This window comes from Gavia stellata, chromosome 7 (assembly GCF_030936135.1).
Source record: "Gavia stellata isolate bGavSte3 chromosome 7, bGavSte3.hap2, whole genome shotgun sequence".
NCBI lineage: Eukaryota > Metazoa > Chordata > Aves > Gaviiformes > Gaviidae > Gavia > Gavia stellata.
In genome coordinates, this window is record NC_082600.1 from 19,708,696 (window position 1) to 19,732,127 (window position 23,432).

Genomic DNA, 23,432 nt, shown 5'->3' on the forward strand with positions numbered 1-23,432 from the left:
TCTGGATGTCATCTGGTCTTAACGTCCCTGCTCAAGCAGGGCCACCTGGAGCAGGCTGCATCTGTGTCCAGACACCTGTTGAATATCTCTGAGGAGGGAGACTCCATAATCTCTCTGGGCAAACTGTGCCAGTGCTCAGTCACCCTCACAGTAAAAAAGTGTTTCCTGATGTTCAGAGGGAACCCCCTGTGCTTCAGTTTGTGCCCATTACCTCTGTTTCTGTCACTGGGCACTGCTGAAAGGAGCCTGTCTCACTTGTCTTTGTATCCTCCCTTCAGGTATTTGTACACCTTGATAAGGTTCCTCCCCTGAGCATTCTCTTCTCCAGGCTGAAAAGTCCCAGCTCTCTCAGCCTTTCCTCACAGAAGAGATACGCCATTCCCTTATTCATTTGTGGTCATTTGTCGGACTGTCTCCCGTAGCTCCATGAATTGGGAGCCCAGAATTGGACCCAGTGCTCTAGGTGTGGCCTCACCAGTGCTGAGTAGAGGGGAAGGATTGCCTCCCTCGACCTGCTGGCAACACCCCTGCTCATGCAGCCCCGGGATACCACTAGCCTTCTTTGCAGCAAGGGCACATTGCTGCTCCTGTTCAGCTTGATGTTCACTAGGACTCCCAGGTCCTTTTCTGCCAAACTGCTTTCCAGCTGGGTGGCTCCTAGCATATACTGGTGCCTGGGGTTTTTCCTTCCCAGGTGCAGGACTTTGCACTTCCAAGTCTTTATTGAAGCCTTTGATAAGGTTCCTGTCAGCTCATTCCTCCAGCCTGTTGAGGTCCTTCCAGATGGCAGCACAGCCCTTTAGCATATCAGTTCCTCCTCCTAGTTCTGTATCATCAGCAAACTTTCTGAGGGTGCAGTCTGCCTCATCATCCAGATCATTAATGAAGATTTTGAACAGTATCAGGCCCAGGATCAGTCTCTGGGATACACTGCTAGTTACTGGCCTCCAACTAGACTTCGTTCCACTAATCACCACCTCCTGGGCTCAGCCTTATGTGTTATTCTTAGCTGATGGTAAAATGTCTGAACATATCCTTTCTTCCACTGTGGGTGAACTAAGTTATACTGCTTGCATTTGCCTCAGGCTTAGAGTGTGTATGGGGTAAGTGTGGCCAGCTGACACATTGCAGCTTAACTAATTGTCACTTTATTGTGTCTGAGACCGTGGCAATTCTGAAACACAGAGCACTTAAGTTTGTATGTGCATTCTGTTTTATAATTATGCAGAAAATGATTGTTCAAGTATATAAGATATCTTTAATACTTACAAGGCATCCTCTCCTATAATACTGCTTTGGCATTGTCAGCCAGTTTTTCACAAGAAGTGCTGGTTCATAGCTTGTTCTGTACTTGCAAGGAATTGAGTCAAACAATTATTAAATGTGGAGTTAAAAAGGAAGAAGTTCTTGAAGCTGACTAAATATTTATGCAGTGTAGAAAGGAAAAGTCAAAGACTTCCTGATCAAAAGAAAGCAAAACGTCTGTTTTGGGGTGTGTGTGCGGGGGTGTATGTTTTCAAACCAAGCTGTGGATTATTCAGTTGATAAATCCTGAAAGGTCTGTGCATTTTACGCTCCATGTATCTCTTTGAAAATTTCTTTCAGTATTTAATTATTCTGATTTTAAAGATGTATTGAGTATGTTCAGAGCTTAAAACATTGTCCTATTAAAGCTGAGAAACAATTTATTAGCTTGTAACGTGTGTCATTCCTGCCCTCTGAAAAAGGGGGAAATAACCTGCCCGTTAAAATTTAGTGTATTTAAGTAATTGGATTAAGGGGGCCATGCCCTCTGTAATTAATAAAAAAAGAAAAGGGGGGGAGGAAGAGAGAGAAGGATCTTTAAATTCTGACTTCAAACTACCAGATATACTAGCATTTGTATGAATGGGAATATTAAACATCAAGAAATCTAGAAATACATACAATATCAAGATAAGGTATTTTCAGAGGCTTTATGGTATAATGGGAGAAGTACTGGGTAGTTGAGTATAGGTAGTCTTAGCTACTGGGACACCTGAATTTTATCCTTCACTCTTTAACAGGATTTCTCTGTGAACATGGTGAATTCATTTAAGCCAGTTCTAGCTCAGCTTTCTTCCTTCTTGAAAGGAAAAGTTTAATTAAGGAATTAGGTTTGCAGTGAGCCTTTCACAAAACTGGATTGCAACTACAAAGCCTTACCGCAAACATGGCCTGATTCCAAACCTGTGTTCAGAAGCAGGTACAGTTTTCGCTTCTCACTGGTAACTCCTGAAGATGATTGTGTGGTTAACCTGGGCAGGTTACCACTCACAAGTGAGAGGATAGTGTCATAATGTTACGAAAAGAAATTGATTGCCTTACTTTACAAAAGATGGAATAGAAGATTTGAAGACCCTTCTTAATATGTTTTACTTGCATACAAAAAATAAAATTAAATTTTAAAAGATGAATATACATTACATTAAAAAACCACCTTATCTGGTTTCTGAGAACTATTCAGTAATTTTAAATACATTACCTAATTTATGTAATTAGAATCAAGTAATTAAAAATAGATCCATATAGAAACATAAATCTTTCCATTAATGTATAAAATTGGTGATTCTTGCTATCTATAAATTAGTAGCAGATACTATCTCTGTATCACCTATATCAACTGCGGACTGACAAGTCTGAATAGAATGGTAGTTGCTTGAGCAAAAATATAGGTTGGATTACAATGGATGACTTTGTTTCTTTTTTCATGGTATTTTTCAGGCTAACCGTGATGCTGTACTGAGCAGAATACCAGAACACAAAAATGATCGTATCATCAGTTTGCAAAGTGCATCTGTAGTCTACGATTTACTTACTATAGCCTTGGGAAGAAGAGGCCAATATGAAATGCTCTCAGAGGTTTGTTGATAATAGTGAATATTCAATTGTGTCTTCATTGCTTATTTGTGTTAATTATTTTAATTGTGATAGTACTTAAGGGGTAAACAAATATAGGACACTGTCATTCTGACTATTGTATAAATACAGTAGGTAGTTTCCACCCCAAAAAGTTTACTGTCTAAATTTATATAAGTGACTTGAGGTGGTCAAGCACAGAAATTGTGTGAAAGGTGTGATAAATGTTAGGTGGCACAGCAATTCATGTGTTTTTTAGGTGGGGAGACATGAATCTACTTAAAAGGTTACACATTAAATGGAGACAGCAGGAAGGAACGGCAGAAGATAAAAGCTGTTGTGGATATAAGTGATAGATATAAATACCTAGAAAAACAATTTGTGATGTTTTATTTCAAAAGAAAACTTTCTTTTACACGTCATAGTATTTGGAGTGCTCCAAAGTCCTCGTAGTTTGTAAAATGGCTTTGAAGTTAATAAAATGGGAATGCATTACTTTTTCAGATCTGTAGGAAGGTGCGTTCTCTGTCTCAAACATCTTGTGTTTGATTATGCAACTTGCATGTGTTTTGTTAGATTGTGGCAACTTACTTCTTCAGGAAATTTTCAATTATTGTTAACAGTTTTATACCTGAGAAACAACTACAGCTCTTTGGGCAGAGCAGATCTTTCTCCTGTTCAAAACAGTGCTAACCCAGCAGCAGGATACTGTTGTTGACCATGATTAATTATTGGTATTCAGAAGGAATACTTCAGCATGTCTAGTAGGAAGGCATATCCAAGGATTGATTTGCTGAGAAATGGTTTCTCTCGACCAAAATAGAGGATTTTATTAAGATGAAAATGAAAAAACGCCACAGTTCTTCTCTGGTATATGTTGATAGTCACCCTTTAAGCTGCATCTCCTGTGATGTTAAGCTCTGAATTTGGGTATTCTTCTTCTGGAAAGTACTTCATAGCTGCAAATTGGGCATACAAGTCAGTTTTAATCAGTACAATAGAAAGTCTTTCACAAAACTAAGGAGTATGAAATCTCATACAGTACTGTCACCCTACAAGGTAATCTAATCAGGAATATTTCCATTTACTTGCCACTACAGACACTATCACCTTCATGGAGTTTTAGGTGGTTGCACCAAAGCTGCAAGAGATAAGTCTCTACATAGTTTAGTCTAGAACTTTTTAAAGGGTAGACATTGACAAGTATTGTAAAAAAACCCCAAACAAACAAAAAAAAACCCCACCAAACCCAAAAAACCCACCACCACTCTTGAAAAGGTAACTCTGATTTCTTTTTTCTTTAAGCAGCTGGCAACCTTTCCTTTTTATATACTAGCCTAGCAACTAGGCAGAGGTAGTGTAGCCCTGGGTTCCAGTTCTGATTCTTTTGTCTGTGGTGGTGGTGGTTTTTTTTTTTTATTGTGAGGTTTTTTGTCTTAAACATTAAACAACCATTATATTTATTAATGGGAACATCACAGGTTCCTGGGATTCCTCCACTGTCTCCTTTGGGAGACTTTGGGATAATATTTATGTCACAATGGACACAGCTTCTTGTTTGCAATTCTTCTTGCCTTTCTTAATAGAGAAGTTTTTTGGCTTCACCAAGAAAGCTAGAGGTGTTTGTGTTCTTAGCCATGTATCTTGAAGTCTAGGACATCACCCTGAATGGTAGGAGGAAAGTCTTATAGTCTCCTCACATGGAGAAGAGCACAGAGCTTGCTTCCCTCACTGCTTGTGTTTAGCCCATGTAGCTGACAGATGAGTACCACTGCCTGTTCTTTTTCCTGCTGTGTTTTGAGCACAGTCGAATGTTCTAACTAATGGAAGATGTTTTAACTTGACTTAGATCTTGGGTTTCAGTGCGTTTTAGAAGTTGCTTGTGCTGGTGGTGATCTTGGTTGCAGACAAAAGCAGAACCAAGAGCCTCCATGTTTGACCAGCTTCTTAGCTGAGGGTTTTTAGTCACTGCCTTGGGCTTTGACACCTGAGGTCTGCCTTAGGCTTGTTTTAAGGTCTTTTCTTATTCTTTTTTAATCTGGGTCTAGTGTCTTTGTAGTTATATTCCATCAAAATTCTGTGTACATTCTTTTGAAATGTTCTCTCTGAAAAAAGTAAAATAATTCTTATGTTTGAAAAATACTTTTCAATACAGAATAATTAAAATATATTTATTATATGTCCATGAAGTAGCTATTCTGAACATGAAGAAAATCATCTTATGAAGACCTGATGTAATAGACAATACTTATTTTAGCATACGGATACTCTAGATATACAGCTGCAGCAGGAGCTTACCAGGAAATGGTTAGAACATCTCATTTGTTCCAGTTCTTGTCATCCAAAGCACAGCAGAAAGCATAGACTTTAGGAAGCTCTTACAGTTTAGTGAGTGGTTGGAGGATATCTGCCCTCAAATTCTGTGGCCCATAGTCTGAAACTTTTATAACTTAGTACACTTATATAAGTATAGTATGTCTTTTATATATATAAAATGCTCATATATATATACTGTAATATTGAGTATATTAAGTATTAGAATAAAGATGAATTCAGAAATGTAAAAACATCCTGTTCAGTTATGTAATAGGCATGTAATTTTTTGCCAGCTTCATTCTCTGTGAGCTGATGATGATTGCTCTAGTGGAGCTCTTGTAGCTTCAAGTCAGAAAGCACCATTATTCTAACTGTGGAAATGGTATTCACCCACCAATTCCAATATCTTGTTATCATCTTCTGGTTTAGCTAAGCTATAGCTGATTACTTACAGAAGTAGTTACATGTGATGCAAGAATATTAAATGACCAAAAATATTTCTCACCCTTGTTAAACTATTCTAATGCTGAGTCATGTTCTTAATTGAAAAGGTCTCATTTCTTTATGGAGTTTGTATACAATGGGCTTTCGGTTTCTTTGGCTTTTTCAACTAGGTCAAAGAACTTTCTACTGTCATAATTCTCTCCTACACAGTAGTACTCTGACAGTCATCAAGTTGGTTTTTAAGCTTCATAGGATATGACATACTGAGCTTATCGGTGTTCTACTAGGAGAGATGTTTTCCAGACCAGAAATTTTCCTAGATGCCAATTTTTCAACTCTCTAACTTCAAGCATGTTCTTTTCTGGAGGAGACCATAGTGCTAAGCAACAAAATTCAGTAATGCATTCAACATTACCTGTCCATATAGTGATTTGTGATTATTTACAAGGCAATATTGACAGTTGCATTTCTGCCTTTCAGGAGAGTGATTGTGCTGAGTGTGTTTTCAATTAGTTAAGTTAGTTGCCATTATCCTGAACATTATCTTAACTTGCAGTTTTCCAGGGTACCATTGCGTACTATGTATTTATCATTGATTTCTTGATGGAGCCTGTTGCTCTTTGAAGTTACTTGTGTTACTTGGTTCAGAACAACCCAGTTTGAGGTGTTCATGTTGTTGTGTAGGTCACATACATGTATGTTCACATATACTCCTTACCCCCACACATGCTAACCACCAATTTTGCGGTCTCACGAAGAAAAAAAAATCATGTAACTTGTCACATTTCATACTGAATGAAAAGAACTTGAAGTCAAGGAAAAAGAATGGTAAATAGATATTTAGTATGTTGAAAATCAAGCCTTTTAGAATAATCTACAGCTGTGTCCTGTGTCCCTGCAATTACAAAATTATAAACCTAAAGTATCAACTTCTCCAACTTCTTTATTTTCTGCCAGTTAGAACTGGCAATTACTTTTTAATTAAACAAGGCCTAGAAAATAAGATATTTATTTTTGTAATTGTGAATGAGTACCTTTATATAACCAATGCACATGCATACATATATGAATATGTAAAAATGGGAGAAGAAAGTATGATTAGGCAGCCTAAAAAGTCATAAACATATTTTGACTTTAAGTATTAAGTTTCCATGCACCACTTGTTTGTGTGAATCTCTGGGATTATATGGCTGCTCTAGGTCAGAGTTCTGGAAGAAGTGCTGAAATTACTTAAATCATATGTAAAGCACTGGTATCAAATCAGGTAGGGTGAGCTGTATTTGAAAAGATAAGCCTGAATTAATTCTCTTCCATTTAGAGTGGAATCGGTGGACAGAGAGAGAGAGAGGGATTTAATCGGTGGACAGAGAGAGAGAGGGATTTAGCAACTTTTGTTTTCTGCCAGGTTCAGGGAGGGAGGTAGAGCAGTGTGCCTTACCTAGGCATCTCGGTAAAGTATCCAAAGTAATAGAAGATATCACGCATAACATGCTTGTTTCTTGCTGTGATCGTTTTGCTTCCACTGGCAGAAAGTAAGTTCAATGGGAAAATAAATCCTGTTTTGGTTTTCTTAATAGACATTTAATTAACTTACTACACATACAATCTGATGATGAACTTTTAAAAACAGTATTAGAAAGAATTTGTTTTTAAAATCTTCATTCCTCTACAATAATTTAATAAAAATTCTATTTAGTAATAGTCTTGATACTGGACATTGTGTAGTAGGAAAAATGCTAGCATACATTAGTTATGTGTAGCAAATAATGCACTCCTCGTATTTCTTTTGTTTCATCCTCAGTGCTGTTCTTTGCTTCAGGTTCTGTTGAAGTGTGGGAACATGCTACACACCTGGCTGTGCTTTCTGTAATGTTAAGTCTGGGTTTGAATGTGAAAAATAATTCATAGTATCACAGTTTAGCATAAACATTATAGTTATCAGAGCATAAAAGCTGCCTCATGTAATTGGACGCTGCAGACTAGAAAGTTAATTGCTAAATCAGTTTAATCCAGAAAAGTATTGCACCTTTTGACTGTCTGGAGCTGGCCTGATTAGTAAAAATGAGCATAGCAAAATGAAATAATTCTTATTGACAACAGCAGAAATGAAACCTTCAAAATTAGTATATAATGTTTATTTAATATATTTAATCTCAGTATAGTAAATAATTAATTTCCTTTTGGTATTCAGTTATTAAGTTGAAAAACTCAGCAGAATATTGAGCGTGAAGTTAAAATTATTAAAAGTAGAAATAATACTCTCAGGTGAACCTTCTCTTTCTTCCCCTTTTAAATGGGGCGTGTTCACAATTTTCTGTTTCACTTAAGACTTATCTCCTGCCTTTTGCAGCTGATAGCTTCAGTAAGCTGATATTTATCACTCCTTCTTTCAGCAGGAGTATTTAAACAAACATAATAAATGGGAAATCAATTTTCTGTTCAATTCTTTTTTTCCATATAGAATCTGGCAGCTGTTTTCACTTAATTTATTTGAATAATTTAAATTTTTAACTACATGTACTTTAGGTATGAGTCTATAAGAAAATTTTATACTAGTATATCTTCTTAATTGAAGAACGTGCCCTTAAATAACAATTTTCCCCCCAAAATTAGTGTTTAGAAAGAGCCATGAAGTTTGCGTTCGAAGAGTTCCATCTCTGGTATCAATTTGCATTATCCTTGATGGCAGCAGGAAAAGTAAGTCTTAATGTATGGATGTAATTCTTGTATTGATGGCTTTTGATAGCAACTCTTGGCACTTCCATAATTTTAATCTGTAGTGTTTTTGAAAATAATTCTAAAACTTGAATCAGCTAAGTACACTGTACTCCTGAATTTATGCCTAGTGCTGTGCAAAGAATGTTGTTATTTCAATAGTTTCAAACTTAGGAAGACTGAAAGGTGATGATAGGAACGATCCTGCCAACAAGCTTAAGCTAAGCTAATTGAATATAAGTAGTGAATTATACCAGATCATATTATCCAGTAACAACCTTGTTTAAGTGCTGTTTAGATGAACAAATTTTATGCTTAGGTACAAATTAATGCTGATTCATGATGCTCTTGGGGGTTTTTTTATGAATTTCTGACTGTGTCTTTTTTAATATTATCGTCTTTAATTGCACAGAATACACAGTCTCAAAGTGATTTGGATTTTTTTTTTAAATTTTATATAACCTAGGAACTTATGTTATCAAATGCAATCTTCTATTTTTGGTTCTTTTTGCTTTTCCCTGTCACGTTACGGAAAATAAATCACATTCATTATGTAATGTAAATAATACTACTTTTCTAAAAGATCATTCTCCATGGGGGTAATTTGCTTATCTTCAGCATGGGGGAAAGGAATGATTTGCATTTTCTTTAGAAAATATTTTTAGAAGCACGTTGGTTCTGAAGGAGCTTTATTCTTCTTCCCATTCTCTGTTTACTTAGAGTTATCTTCTAAACTGTGATTGGATGAAGGCAAATGGATTAAAAAAAGAGGAGCAGTGTCACTCTGTTATACAATCTTATATCAGAGCTATTCCTAAGTGCTGTTGTAACTCCCAAAGAGCACTGAAACACTGCTTGTTCTTAAGACTCTGTCTTGTTCCTGCTCTTTCATTTGCCAGGCTCAAATGTTGTGAGCTTACAGGCCTAGCAAAGTTTTAAATGCATCTCAAAATGCATTTTCTGAATCGTGCACCATTGGAATTACATTCTGGGCAAATGTTTCACTGGGGACACTTAATGATAGTTCATAGGGGTTCACAGCAGTGCGTAAAGTCTTGTGTTTTACTTGCATGAGGAGTTGTGACAAATTGTCAACAAAATCTTTAGCAATGTCTTCTTCACATGGGAAAAATAAAGTAAATGATGGAAATAGGAATCTTCTGTCTGTGAAACATACTTATGCTTTTAGTAATTTCAATGGAAAATATTTTAACAGTCTGCTCGAGCTGTTAAAGTCTTGAAGGAATGTATACGTTTGAAACCAGATGATGCAACTATTCCACTCCTTGCTGCAAAGCTCTGTATGGGATCTCTCCACTGGGTAAGCTTTGCCACTCTTTGTCTTTTCAGCAAAAGCTGTGCTAATACGCAACAAAATCTTGATTTAGGGATGTAGCAAATACTTGTGCACAGTGACCGCATGCACTTGGTCATCTCTGAAAATACAGCAGAGATACATATATGCATGTTGTGCATCCCTGTTTGCATGGCTAATTTAAAACATTTGACAGCAATCGTTATGTTTGTCAAGGTAGTATATCGATACGGATCTAGGACATAGCTAAAAATGTGTTAGAAATTGAAATGTTGGCATACAGAGATCAAAAATGCAACTTAGAGTTGTTTCCTCTGTGCAAGAGGAAAATAACTTTTTTTGGAAGATAATGAGGCAAATCTCTCATATTCAAGAGACTCTTCTGGTGGTGCCATGTTTGCAGACAGCTGGGGTTTATGAATTCCTAGTAGAAACGGTGTCTTAAAAAATGTTAACTGGAGTTGTATTTTAGATAACCTTGAAATCTGTGTATCTGTACAAAAAACATTAAGGTGATCTAAGAACATCGTGTGGTTTTCAACATACGTATGTAATTTTTAGAAGAATGAGTGTATTTTAAAAAGGAGGAAAAGAGGAGAGAAAAGTCACAATCAGAAACTGAGAAAATAGTGCAGGAGCAGAAACATGACTTGCTGAGTCTGACAAAAATACAGTCAATAATTAACGTAGATCTTAGTTCTGTAAATTGTTCCCTATGGATTGAGTCCATATGGAGTAGCTTACTGTACTTAGCTTTTACATTTACTGGAATGGATTAAAATATTATTTTTCTTTTTCCTAGATTATTAAATAGTGTGCTAGCGTGGGTGTGCAGTTAAACCCTGATCTTTTACTTGTTTCTCTGTTTATGAGTTCACATACATTCAGCAATACTGTATGTGATGCAGAGTTCCGCATGGCTGTGCTTTTTGTTGCAGGGTTGGAGCCATAGTTCTTGTAATTGATTTTCCTAAAGAAATGGTTCATGGGGAAAGAACTCTGTTTATGAAATGCAAAAATGGCAGATGGCATATATGGACCAGACATACTTTTTTTTTTAAAAAAAAAAAAAGAAAAATGGCAACAACACAGTAAGTTTAGAATGATCTGTGTGTTATGTGCCAGAGTTTCTCTCAACCATAGGAGTGGTTACTTCAGCTTAAATCTGTGTTCTTTACTCAGTATTTAGCAGGAAAACTAAGTCTCATGAAAAATGACATAGTCCTTAAAAGCATTCATGGCTGACATTTCAACAGACTCAGCGTGCATAATGCACATGCTGTGTGTTCTTCTCATTATAATGTAAGCTTTAGATAGTTTTAGACTTATATGGATGTTTTATAATATTTTCAGTTGGAAGAAGCTGAAAGATTTGCCAAAACAGTTGTTGATCTTGGGGACAAAACATCAGAGTTCAAAGCAAAAGGCTACTTGGCACTGGGATTGACTTACAGTCTGCAGGCTACTGATGGTAAGATAAGAATAAACGTTCACATTTGGAAATTCCCATGTTGCCTAAAAAAGGATACCTAGCAGAATGCTAGACTTAAAGTTTCTGTGTGCAACCATTTTTTTTCAGTCAATGTATTAAAACTTCTTCAATGAGCATGTGGAATGAAATCTCTTGATCTTGCATATCACTTATTAAATATATCCTTTTCAGCATCTTTGCGAGGGATGCAAGAGGTCTTGCAGAGAAAGGCTCTTCTTGCATTTCAGAGGTGAGTGGGTGTTAATCTTTTCATTTCATTCTGCTGTATGTAGTGAAAAGCTTTATGTGTTAAAAAGAGGGACTTGTAAAAGATTGTATAATAAGGATTTCATCTCTGAGAGTCTCCCTTCATGAGTACAGAATGTATTTCTTTAGCATTTACTTCATCATTTTCTGTCAGGAATATCTAAATTGATTTCTAAGGATTTCCTTTTATTTCATTTTAAAGACATTTGTGTGGCTCTGTAGTATAAAATATTTACTCAAAGGAGTATTCTGTTCTGATCTAGAAGGGAAAATGGTATGATGCAAGGTTTCATGTCGTGGTTCAATGTGATAGTGATTCTAGAAGAGTTGATCGCTGATGAGATTATATAGCCGGCTTTTGCAATTATCTTTGTAGAGGCAGAGTGATAATTGAGGCCCTGCTGCTGTGGATGAGGGCTGAAATGCAGGTAGTAAGCTGAGGGAAAAAGAAAAAATTCTATCTGGAGATTTAACAGCGTAGGCAGTGACAACGTAAATGCCCCGTCTTCCAAGTGCCTTACACAGAAGTAGCGCTGTGGGGGATGACAGTAGTTTATTCTTAAGGGTTTGACTCTGCAAATGAGATGACAATAAACAGGTGAATGAGAACATCTCCACCCTAACTATAGAAGAAACAAAACTTGATGGCAAAGCTGGCAGAAGTGCTGCAGCATCTAAATATGTCTCTCTTTATGTTTATATAGCCTTGAAAACCCTACTTTGGTGAGGTGGGCCTAAATGCTTCAGGGAAACTGATTTGTGCGTTAATGTGAATGCAAAGTCTTTGTTGGTGATTTTGTGTCTGAGGGGATAGGGAAAACTGAAAAGTTGCAGGTAACTTTAGAGTGAAGCTGGTATCTATTGGTCCTTCCTTTTCTTGTCTTAATTATTCCTCTGTATTTAAATATGTTTTAACGTATGTTTGCTCTTCCTGTTCCTTAACACTTTTAATAGTTCTTACTGCATCAGCATTCTTTCTCCATGTCGAAACTGAACTTTCTACCTCCTGGTTTATACCTCGGATCCTCACCCATCCCTCTTACCACGGACTTAATCATCACTGTTTCAAAAATACTGTGCTAATCATTTCTCGCCATTTCTACCCATTCACTACTTTTGAGGTTCTAATAGTGATTTGCTTTCTTCTGCTGATTCTTTGAAACAGCAAGGGATGAAATGAACTGTAGCTTGAAGCTAGTCCATTTCAGTTCAGTGCCTGCTGACTTACCCTCCAGTTTAGTACAGCGATTCCCAAAATTCTGAGAGTTGTTCCCTGCTATTGATCTGTCTGGAAAATGTCCATTTTCTGAGGTTTGAGGTTGTGCAGCATTTTGACCACCCATAAATATGAGGATGCTTTTATAGGTAGCATACCTCTTATTGTGGTTATATTTTATTAGGTTGCCCTAGAAAAAGAGTAAGTGGTTTGAGTTAAAAGAGAATAAGCAATACACAATAGGTTAGGAGAACTATTTCTCAAATGATATTCAGCTTCTTATCACTGTGAAATTACTCTTTTACACTCTCTATTCAAATATTTTTGTTGCTTGGTTGTGTTACATTATATCATCTTTCACCCAGGAACTTTTCTGTTTCATTCTCTACAGCTGAACAATAAGCCTCTTGATACCTTCTCAACGGTTCAGTTTTGAAGACTTCCTAGCAGTGAATAGTGCCAGCTGAAATCTGAAAACATATCTAGCATCCCTTCAGTGAACCATTACAGATGTCTTTTTAGCTATATAGGTTGAGTGGAACTTCAGTTTTGTAGTGATCTAGAGCTTTGAAATATTTGTGCTAACTAGCAGAATATAAACTTATACACAGAAAGTCTTGGGAACATGAGGATTAATTGCATCTTATTTCTATGCATCTTTCTGATGCTTTGGGGTTTTCTTTGTTCTTTCCTTTTTCCAGTTGATGCAACCTCCTAGAAACAATGTTTTGTATTTTTAAGTGCGTGTTAAAGGTGATTGCGCTGCATATTAACATGTTTCCCCACTTGTGTTCATAGAGAGACTCACACCTGATAGATCAGCTGTACTGGAAATACACTTCAATGTGGTTGATAATGTTGCTGGTTCCTTGTGTTGATAACATATGTATAGGATGTTAGTGAAAATTTGTTATCACAGAGCATGTGTTATGCTCAGTATACCAGTCATGCCCACTTTTCTCTTCCCACATCTTAAAAATCAATGTTTTCCAGGATGTGGAAGTTGAAATTCTCCATTCATCTCCTACATAATTTATAAAACAAGCAGCTGTACTGGGCTCAGTATTTTGATCTGCCAAGTTTGTTTTGGATTTTTTTGTGGGTTTTTTAATCACTTGCCTAGAGGACCAATTCCTGAAGAAATAGAGGTCCTGAAGAAACACAGTTATGTTTTGGACCCTTGCCTATGCCAGATTTCAAGGCTACCAGTTTGTGATAGTGGCCATTTGAGAAGGTGCTTGTTGCCATCTTCGCACAGTGCTGAGAGGGTGTTTGTTTCACTAACTTTTTTTTTTTATTATTTTGGAAGACTTTCAGTGCTTTTCATGTGGTTGTCGGGAATTGAAGTTTCACAGAACTCACCAAATGGTTGGTAGATAGTAACAACTTTATTCTTTCACTAGCGGAAGCTTGGGTGACTGAAAAAGTACTGTTTAAGTTAAAATCTCTTGTTCTCACTTAGTCTTGCTTAATTTGTGAACCTGAATTTAAAAAAGGACTGGTCCTGGACCCTGTTAGGCTTTATTGGAGACTCCCATCTCCATTTTAGAGATAAATTTAACAAAATACAAAACTGTCTCCTAACTACTTTGATACACGTTGGGTGTAGTTGCTAAACTAATGGAGTTGTCTCTTTGAACTTGGGAAGACAGAGGTTCGTATGAGTCAGATCTTATGCCGCCTTTTACTATAATGCTATGACAAAGAAGCTCTCCAGCCTAGGTTTCTTTTACATTGCTACATAGCAAGGTGCTGTGCTAACTTAGTCTCAAAACAACTCAAAGACAAGAAGTAACTGGCTTCCTAGGAGGCTTAGTATGCTGGACTGAAAATATGCTTAAACTTCGGGAGTCTGAAGAATGAACAAGACTCTGATCTACTTTGCTGCTACTCTTCTTGAGTTCTGTGCTTCAGAACCATCCTGGTCAGGGCCAGTGCAATTGCTTGGGTGCTTCTCGTGCAGATGACATAATTCTTGTCCTTGAAGGCATGTTGTTTTGGGGGATTTTTTCTTTGTGTATTTTTTCCCATTTTCATAGATCATTACATGTAGTGTTTGTTTAGGAGTATATTTTAATTGAAGAATCATTTTTTATTGCTCATTTTTAAGATTTATACTGAAATTACATGTTTTCTATTAAAAATGACATAATTATTTTCTATTGAAAGTGACAGAAAAGTCCCTGGAATGAACACCACATATCAAAATACAAGCATACATGTAGTGAAGAGATCTGAATATGGGTGTGTGAATATATATGCGTTTGTGTGTACGTCTAACCTGTATTAACAAGGGCAAAATTCACTGATTCTTTTTGTTTGTTTGCTTTTGTTCCTTTGTTTTTAAGGGCTCACAGTTTGTCTCCAACGGATCATCTGGCAGCATTTTACCTGGCACTGCAGCTTGCCATATCTAGACAGGTTAGTTGTGTTTTAAAAGTGCAGCATCACACTGTCATATGAAGACATGGACACAGATGAAGTTTTCTTCAATAAAAAAACGTGGTTTTCCATGTGTATGTATGCATATCTATGGCAAAAAACCCTGAAATATTCTCTCTGAACACCTTCAGTCTGAAACACTTCCCCAGAGTTTTGCCACAATATTTCCAGCTAAGTCACTGAATTAATTTGTTTCAGCATTTATGTTGCTGGATGGAGAGAAAAAAAAAAGTCCATTTTCACCCTGTTTTTACCTATTACATGTAATCTCTGCTCAGGCTGGTTATCTGGAGAGTGGGACTCTTGAATCCAGTCTTTAATAATCTTGACAGTGCTTAAATCTTGAGTGTCTTGCTAAGATCCGTGACTTTTCTGAATACTTGTAGGAGGTTTGGTTATTGTGAACAAAATTACAAAAAAATTGTTTAAGAAAACTAGAAAATATTTTAAAGCTGAAAAAGAGATGAGAGCTTAGTCCAACTTGTACAGCTGTTACATTTTAAGGGATTTAGGATTCTACCATATATCACAGGAATTTGGATAATGTAGAGCTGCTTTGTATATGTCATGGTAAGCCTTTTCCTGTGTCATGTTTATTTTAGGAAGTAGTTTTGAGCACAGTGGTTTACATACTCTAGGTGACTACTTTTCATTGCTACTGAGTAGCAGATACATTGGACTATGTCACATTAGAGTGGAATGGATTGTCACTTTAATAGCACAAAATATTTTTCAGTAGCAGGCTATAACTCTGAACTTCTGAATTCCAAATGTGTCATGTTGCTCAATTAAACTTCCTGGTTTTAACACTTAGTGTACTTATTTTGAGCAAAAGCACATGCAGCTGAGGAGATCATGAAATTCCATATGAAGAAAAGTTACTGTTGCAGTCTAGCTGTACATTTAATTAATGTATTATGATTAAAATATTTTCAAAATCATATAGAAATACAACGAATACTTGAAAAAGAATAGTAAGTTAATATTTTAAAGGGCTGAAGAGAAGTGTTTTAATAAAGCTTGTATCTTATTTTCCAGGGCTAATATATTATTTAATTTTTACTGTTCATTGTAGAGCATCAGGTCCATTTTAAACTTCTGAGTAGTGTCTCACAGGAGTTTATAGCATTCTACATGGTATCCAGGTGAATACTTTGAAAATTTTATGGACATGCAATGAATTAATAGGCAATACTTCTAATACTGGTGCTTTCTTTTTCTGCCTTTTTGTTTTTTTAATCAGATACCAGAGGCTTTGGGTTATGTTCGTCAGGCTCTGCAACTACAAGGAGATGATGCCAACTCTCTTCATCTCCTTGCACTCTTGCTGTCAGCCCAGAAACACTATCATGATGCTTTGAATATCATTGATATGGCCTTGAGTGAATATCCAGAAAATTTTATGTGAGTGAATGTCATGTTTGCTTTCTACACTTTCTCTCATATTTATTTTTCTTAGATTCTAATCTCATTCATTTCAAGAGGGGGTGGATTTGAAGATTGGTCTGGGTTTTTTTTTCCAGCAGTGCTCCCCCCTGCCCATTTAATACAAGTCTGCTTTTTATTAAAGGCTTGTTAAATAGTGATTAAGGATTTGGGTTTGGAAGGGAGGCTGGAGCTGGATAGTTTTGTCTTTTTCTACAGACTCTTTGTTTAGATACTGTAAAGCATGCAACAGGGAGAAAGTACTTTTTCTGTCTTGTGTTTTTATGCAGTATTCTAAGAAGGATAAACAGGACTTTACTGTTAGCTAGGATAGATTTATCCCATCCTACAGATAACTCTATGCATATTGTATGGAATCTGTTCTGTAAAATACATCATAACAGAGAATCTCCTCTTTTGCCTGTATAATAGCCAGTCATCTGAAGTTGGCTGATGGATAACTAAACAAATGAACAGGGAAGAAGCATGTTTGGTAGATGTTCTCTTGTTTGTGAAAGAAATCATTTTTTGTGTTTATTCTTCATGTTAAGTATATCTTAAAATACATTTGGATTTTGTACTTTTGTAAGGTTTTTTTATATTTATTTTCTTACGAAAATCTAATGAAACGCTTCACAGCGATATATCTCAGGAACAGCTTCCATTAACTTCCAATGTTTTGTTCCGATGCTTTACCAACAGTCACTAAGGTTGTAATCCATAGTATTACAAATATCCTAAATGCTTATTTAGACATTTTCTTGAAGTATCTCAACCTTAACTTTTTAAATGACTGGCCTGTATTCATAAGTTGTTATTATATCAGCATACCAGAAAAATATGATTTCTTTAAGAATTATTAGCTTGAAAATAGGGATTATAGTGTTTTTCCTTCCTGTTCCTTGACATTTCATGCCTCTTTTTGGCTGTCTATATAAGGTACTGTTGCCTTTTTCCTCATAAGTCTGACCAGAACCTCTGTTGATATCACCTCTCCTCAGAACTTCTGTGGCTCACAGCTGGTTCTGTGCAACTGCTTTTGTGGCCTTCTGCTGTGTCTCACTTCCTAGTTTATCCATACACGTACAACTTGTCTCTGTTCTTATAGGGACTTCCACACATGCTTCATGATTTCAGAACTATCTAGCATGCTGTTCCTCTCCCAAACCTGTCTGTGTCTTCCTCAGATCTGAGGGACCTGTCAGTAAGTCGTGGTTTGAGAGGCAATTGAAGTATCAGCTACCTAATTTTATACCCTATTATTGTTAAAAACAAATATGTTCAAAGCACCATGATCTGTCATCTTCTGTCTCTTCTTGGTTCATCTTCTGCCACTTAGTGGCAATGTAAATGACAAAGCTGCTGTATCTCTCAGAATATTAATAGGCTAGAAGTATTTCTAAAACTCCAGTTTTCCCTATTGTAATGTGAGAACAAAGGATCATTCAGTAAAATGTTTAATTACTCTTGTGAGCATTCAAAAGGTATTTATGGGTTTTTCAAATGTGGTTCATGGTCTTCCCATACTTGTTTATAATTGCATCTTGGGGTTAAATGTGTTGCCTGAGTTGTTTTTAAAAGTACTGATCTTTCTATTAATGTATGTATGTATAGTAATCATATGGGTCATAATGATGGTTGTAAATTGTTAGTCCTGTTGTATAGTACAAACACTGTGGTGTTACAACCTACTGGTACAGATCAGGGAATTTGAGAGGAGTATCTTGGCAGTAGGAATCGCCATCAGATGTGGAAACAATTGCTGAAGAATCCAAGGTGAAACACAGCTATGTGTGCATGTAGAGAGTCTTTCAGAGCCTTGTTTTTAGTGTGGTGAGGTTACTTCTGGTTCGCAGGGAAGTCATGGATATGACTGAGGTTCCTTGTGTGCTCTCCGAAATTGATACTGACAGCCAGACAGAAACATCTGGTCAATAATACAAATTTGAATTGATTCCTTCATGTAACTGGGTTATTGTTGTGAGGATTTATCGGCAAAACCTCAAGTTTACAATCTGTTCTTGTGCACTACATCTGGTGCTCTTGAAATGGTTGACAACGTGTATATGCATATATATAAAATGTAAAACACAAATGCTTAGTGTGTTGTTGATTCTGTTTTCTTATTTTGCAACTTCTGTAAACAGTATAATCTCACAGTACTTCCTAGCAGACTTGGAAGAGATCCTCTTGTGTTCTTCTAAGGCTTGGTAATTTTTAGATATACTGAAACATTTGATTATTCGCCTATGGTATTTTATTGGCTTTTGTAAACACTTCAAATATCATCATGTTTTATGTTTTGGTTATGTCTGCAATCCTAATAAGCTGAATAGTACAAGACTTTTCTTGGTATTCTCTGTATTTGTGTTACAATTAATCCATTATCTCAGCCTTATGCAAAATGATGCTTTGGTAGCTTTGCAGCATAATAAATCTCTGTACGTGGAAAATATTAAAGTAAAACATAGGGCTTGTGATTTATATTATTTCTTATTTCTTTTATTGTTATTTTTATCCACATACCTCTATGCTGTAATCGCATTGCTGCACTGAGTGCTGTTCTGCCCTGTTCACAGGTGTATGTTCTTTTTGTTTTGCTTTTCTTTGAAAAGAATCTAAATTTTCAGAAGTTTTTACAATACTGCATCTTTGTAAAATGCTAGAGGTTGCAAGGAAGTCATGGAATACACTGTGAGTCATGCTGAGGAGTGGATGCTTGCCAGCACTCTTCTGTTGTAGTCAATTAGTAAATATGTTGCCTGTCAGGTTTTAACCTTTGAAAATCTGATGCATTCCTAGAATTCATGTTCAATATTTGAGGCATACAGCAAGCATATCTTTGTATCTTAAATTAGCGTTAACCTTCCTCCACTATAAAGCTAGAAAGTTGCTGACAAACATGGCCAATCAGATAATTATTTTGCCCCATGCACCTCTAGGTCAGTAAGTAGAAAGAAATTCCTCACAGCCAAAGACTTCTGTCCCATCATTATCTAAAGGAATGAAAGGAATGAGCAAACATCACATTGTGCTGTTAGGGGCAAGGTATAGCTTTTTCTCTGAAGAGTGTTTTGATTGTTCTTCCTTTGTTAATTACATTGGCAGCATAAATATGCAATCTGCTCTGAGACCTTAAGGGGTATAGGACAAACTATTGGTGAAAATCTAAGAAACCTCTAAAAGTGAAATAGGTATATAGTAATGTTTTCCAGGAAGAATCAAAATGCAAGATGTTTGCTGAATATCTGTAGCACTGTCATTTCAAACTTCTTGTAAGCTTAAAATGCTAGGTTGTAACCACTCTACTTACAAACAAGATACCTGTGTTTTTCAGAGCAATACAATCAATCTAATTTTAAATGCTAGCTAACCTCTGAAGCCTCCTGAAGTCTGAGAGTGCTTTGATCCAGAGACAAAAAGATCTCTAGACAAAAGATTACTGAACAGAATAAGATTACTGGAAAGATTATGAATACCCTGCTCTGGTGAGATGGGTGGGTGTATGGTGCCAGCACCAAAAAATCCGAATAGTTAATCTCAGTCAGGTCCTACTGCATTTGAATTCTGCTAAAGTTACACTGTTTTTTCCCCATCTTTCATTAGACGACTTGTCTGTTTAGTGGAAATGTGAAGTTCAGTTCTTCTCCAGCTTGACAGGATTTGAACCCACAGATGATGCAGCTCAGAGTCCTAACCATCAAACTATGTGGGAGACTGTGAGATGATCCATTTCTCCTCGTGAAACAGAAGCAGGGACATGATCCATCTCTCCTCGTGAAACAGCAGGGACATGCTGCCCTGAATGCATAGAGTAAGCAGGAAGGAGCCACAATACTCTAAATTATTAGAGTACTTAACTGTGAGGGAGGGTTGAGGTCATAGCTGCTTACATTTTCCTTAGATGTTATTTATTTTAAACCGACGATTGCCTACTCCGAATGTATAAGCAGTCCCAGAGGTGAGCATTGCAGTCTGAAGGTGTATTGAAGGTGATGCAAGGTAATGGTGGTTGTGTTGCGTTGGTTCATATTGAGCTTGTGTATCTTGTGCAATATATATAATACAGTTATATGTGCGATTACCTGAGGAGCCTTATTTACAAACTCCTTTCTGTGACTCTTTCCTGTCTTTTTATCTGCTTGTTACGAGGTATTTGTATCTTAGTGGCCTTTTGAATGATCTGAAATCTTGAAGCAACACTTCTATCTGTTTCTATTTTGTGGTTAGTCAAAAGTAGATTCTCAGTCAAGGGAGACAGTTAGGTTTCTTAATGAAATACTTCTGATACTGTTTTCTTCATCTTAGATGTTTGGGGTTCCCCAGTTATTTCAAGTGTTGGGCAATTAAAGACAAGTATAGTGCCTGAAATTAGTGTAATTAGGCAAAATAAATAATAAGTATTAATTGCTAATTTTATGCTGAAAATTGAACTGCAATGCATAGCAGCTGACAAGCTTTTAAAGTAGCAGAAGTAGGGAACAGCAGATGGGTTATCTGAGGAGTGCAAGCATGTTATTTTAATGTTAAGTACACTCAAAAAGGAAAGACATATGGTAACAGGTTTGAAGACAACTGAAGACTAAGTTCACAGTTTAAACATTTACATTTGTTGAAGTGTGAGGGACAATTTTTTTTCTTCCAAGAATATTTCACAGAAGCATCAGGCCAATATGTCAATCCTCTGAAAACTATTAAATCCTTTCCTTCCTGACCCTCAAGGGCTCTTTTGAGCTACATTAGATTTCCCAGAAACGTAGAACCTTTTAACATCCCTCTCAGTTCATTGGTTAACAAACTTGTTTCCTTTTAGGAGTTGTCCAGGTGGGCATAACAGAAAAGCTGGTTGGTGCAGGCAGTGTATGATGATACATACATACACTGATGTTTTGTGGGACAGGGGTGTTTTTATCAATTAAAGGGAATAAACTATGCTATTCTGTTTTCCCAAGGTTGGTTGTAGTTGCACTACAGTGTGTGGTGCTGGTTAAACTTGCACTTTTTTTTTCCCTTGTTAAATAGAGCACTGGGAATTATTTGAGGAAAGGGCAGTAATATATGATTGGACAAGAAGTAGTAGTAATCTGCTAGGCTTGCCAAAATTACGTCTTTCAGGTTGATGTATACACAGACTCATTAAGGTTGGAAAAGACCTTTAAGATCATCAAGTCAAACCATACATTCTTGTCAACATTTGACAACATGCTCTTTCAAATCCATTTCATTTTGATCCTGTCTATCTTGGGAGTTAGATGAATTTGTTCTCAGGAATGATTTTTCTCTAAGTCATGAAAGACGGTATCAATTGCTTGTGTTTTTTCTTTTCATGCTGGGCTTGTCTGTTTTTTTAATTTTTCTTTTTTATTCTCCTTTGGTGGTTGTTACGTGCTTTTTCAGAATGGTCCATTAAAAAATACATTGTTGATAGGTCTGTATTACTTTATATAACAAATTGGTCATTGGCCTTAGGGTCTTATTCCTGAATTATATTTGCTAGGCTGTAGATTCTTCTTGGAAACTTGATTGAAAGAGTCCCAGTCTGGGTCATGAGCTGGCTGCCGCAGGGTGTTCAAGGCAGGAAACCAAGAAGTTTTCAAGTATAACTAATTTGTTCTGGCTTTAGTCAGAAACTATCTTCATTATAGTTTACAGATTTACATTTTCTTAAGGACATTGAGTTCATAAGATGGAATACAGTATACATAAACTCCACCAAAAGTCACAGGACTGACTGCTGCTTTTCCTTGCAAAGAAGCAATGCTACTGCTTTGTGAACAAATATATGGGGAATAATATTTCAAAGGGTGCAGTGGAGACCATCCGGTGTACACCAAGGATACCTATTCATGGTTTCCACAAAATTGTGTTATTTCGTGCTGGTTTTATTGCATCTTTTGCTTGTTTGAGAGTCAGGCTTCAAATAGTAATCTGAACTGCCTATTTTTACTTCATCTATGTTTCCTTACTTATATGGGCTTCCCACTACTGGGGATCTGTGCAAACAAAGTTGGACGAGATTACCTTTAAGATTAATATTGGCACTATAGAAATCTGTCACTTTTCTTGAATCGCTTGGAACAGTTTTCACATCTTTTGTTTGGTGATTGTTTGAGAAAGAGTTTAGGAGACTTTTTTTATGAAGTTAAATGATTTTTTGGAGCTTTTACAAAACTAGATTTGGTTGCTTGACCTCCTGTTGCTGGTGTTGGGCATCCAGTGATTCAGTCAATTGGATTTCCTGAAGGAACTGGATTGATAAAAGCAGCTGAAAAAAATACCTAAGTAGACATTGCTGATAGTTGTGTTTGGTAACCTCTTCTCATTAATTGTGTCTTGTTAGCTTGCAAGTGCAGCTTGGATAATTGAGACTCATTCCTGGCTGTTGACACTGAACAAAAATGAGAAGCAGATGTGATTAATTGAGAAAGAGGAAACTGGCTTTCAGGATAAGGCAAGAGAAATTGTTTGGGTAGCAATGCCACAGAAATTCAAAGGAAATCACCAGGGAATAAGATTAATTTGTTCAGTCATGCAAAAAGTTATTTTAAGTTACTTACAAATGATGATTTTTCATGTTTTGTAGTGAACTATTTATATTTATCTTTCCTGGTAATACAACTTTCCTTGAATACTCAAAATGGAGTAGACTGACTGTACAAAGGTTCACTTTGCAATTGCAGCAGACACATCCATGAATTTATTTCTGTACTTAGATTATCATGGTGATAGAAGTGATGCACCTAAAATTACTGAATGTGTCAGTAAATACTTTATAAAACTGTACGTATTTCATATTGTGTCTAGTTATATGTTGTCGTTGTCCCTGTAGGTTAAATTTTTGCAGTTGTGTCATTTTCTGTTTTGATGATCATGCAGATATTTTGCAGTTGACTAATGGGAAGCTGCAAGCTTTCTACAGCAAGCATTAAAGGGATGGGTGTCAA

The 23,432-nt window shown here is 36.4% G+C and overlaps 1 protein-coding gene across 4 annotated transcripts in view; it reads left to right on the forward strand.

The window, feature by feature from the left end:
- The window catches only part of TTC7B (tetratricopeptide repeat domain 7B), a 151,100-nt gene that overhangs the window by 67,670 nt on the left and 59,998 nt on the right, over positions 1–23,432 (forward strand). For all 4 annotated transcript variants that reach the window (XM_059819233.1, XM_059819234.1, XM_059819235.1 and 1 more), the window contains 7 exons: positions 2,743–2,880; positions 8,251–8,334; positions 9,569–9,673; positions 11,021–11,138; positions 11,331–11,388; positions 14,970–15,042; positions 16,307–16,467. In XM_059819233.1, the coding sequence (XP_059675216.1) occupies positions 2,743–2,880; positions 8,251–8,334; positions 9,569–9,673; positions 11,021–11,138; positions 11,331–11,388; positions 14,970–15,042; positions 16,307–16,467 (737 nt within the window). The remainder of the gene's footprint in view (positions 1–2,742; positions 2,881–8,250; positions 8,335–9,568; positions 9,674–11,020; positions 11,139–11,330; positions 11,389–14,969; positions 15,043–16,306; positions 16,468–23,432) is intronic.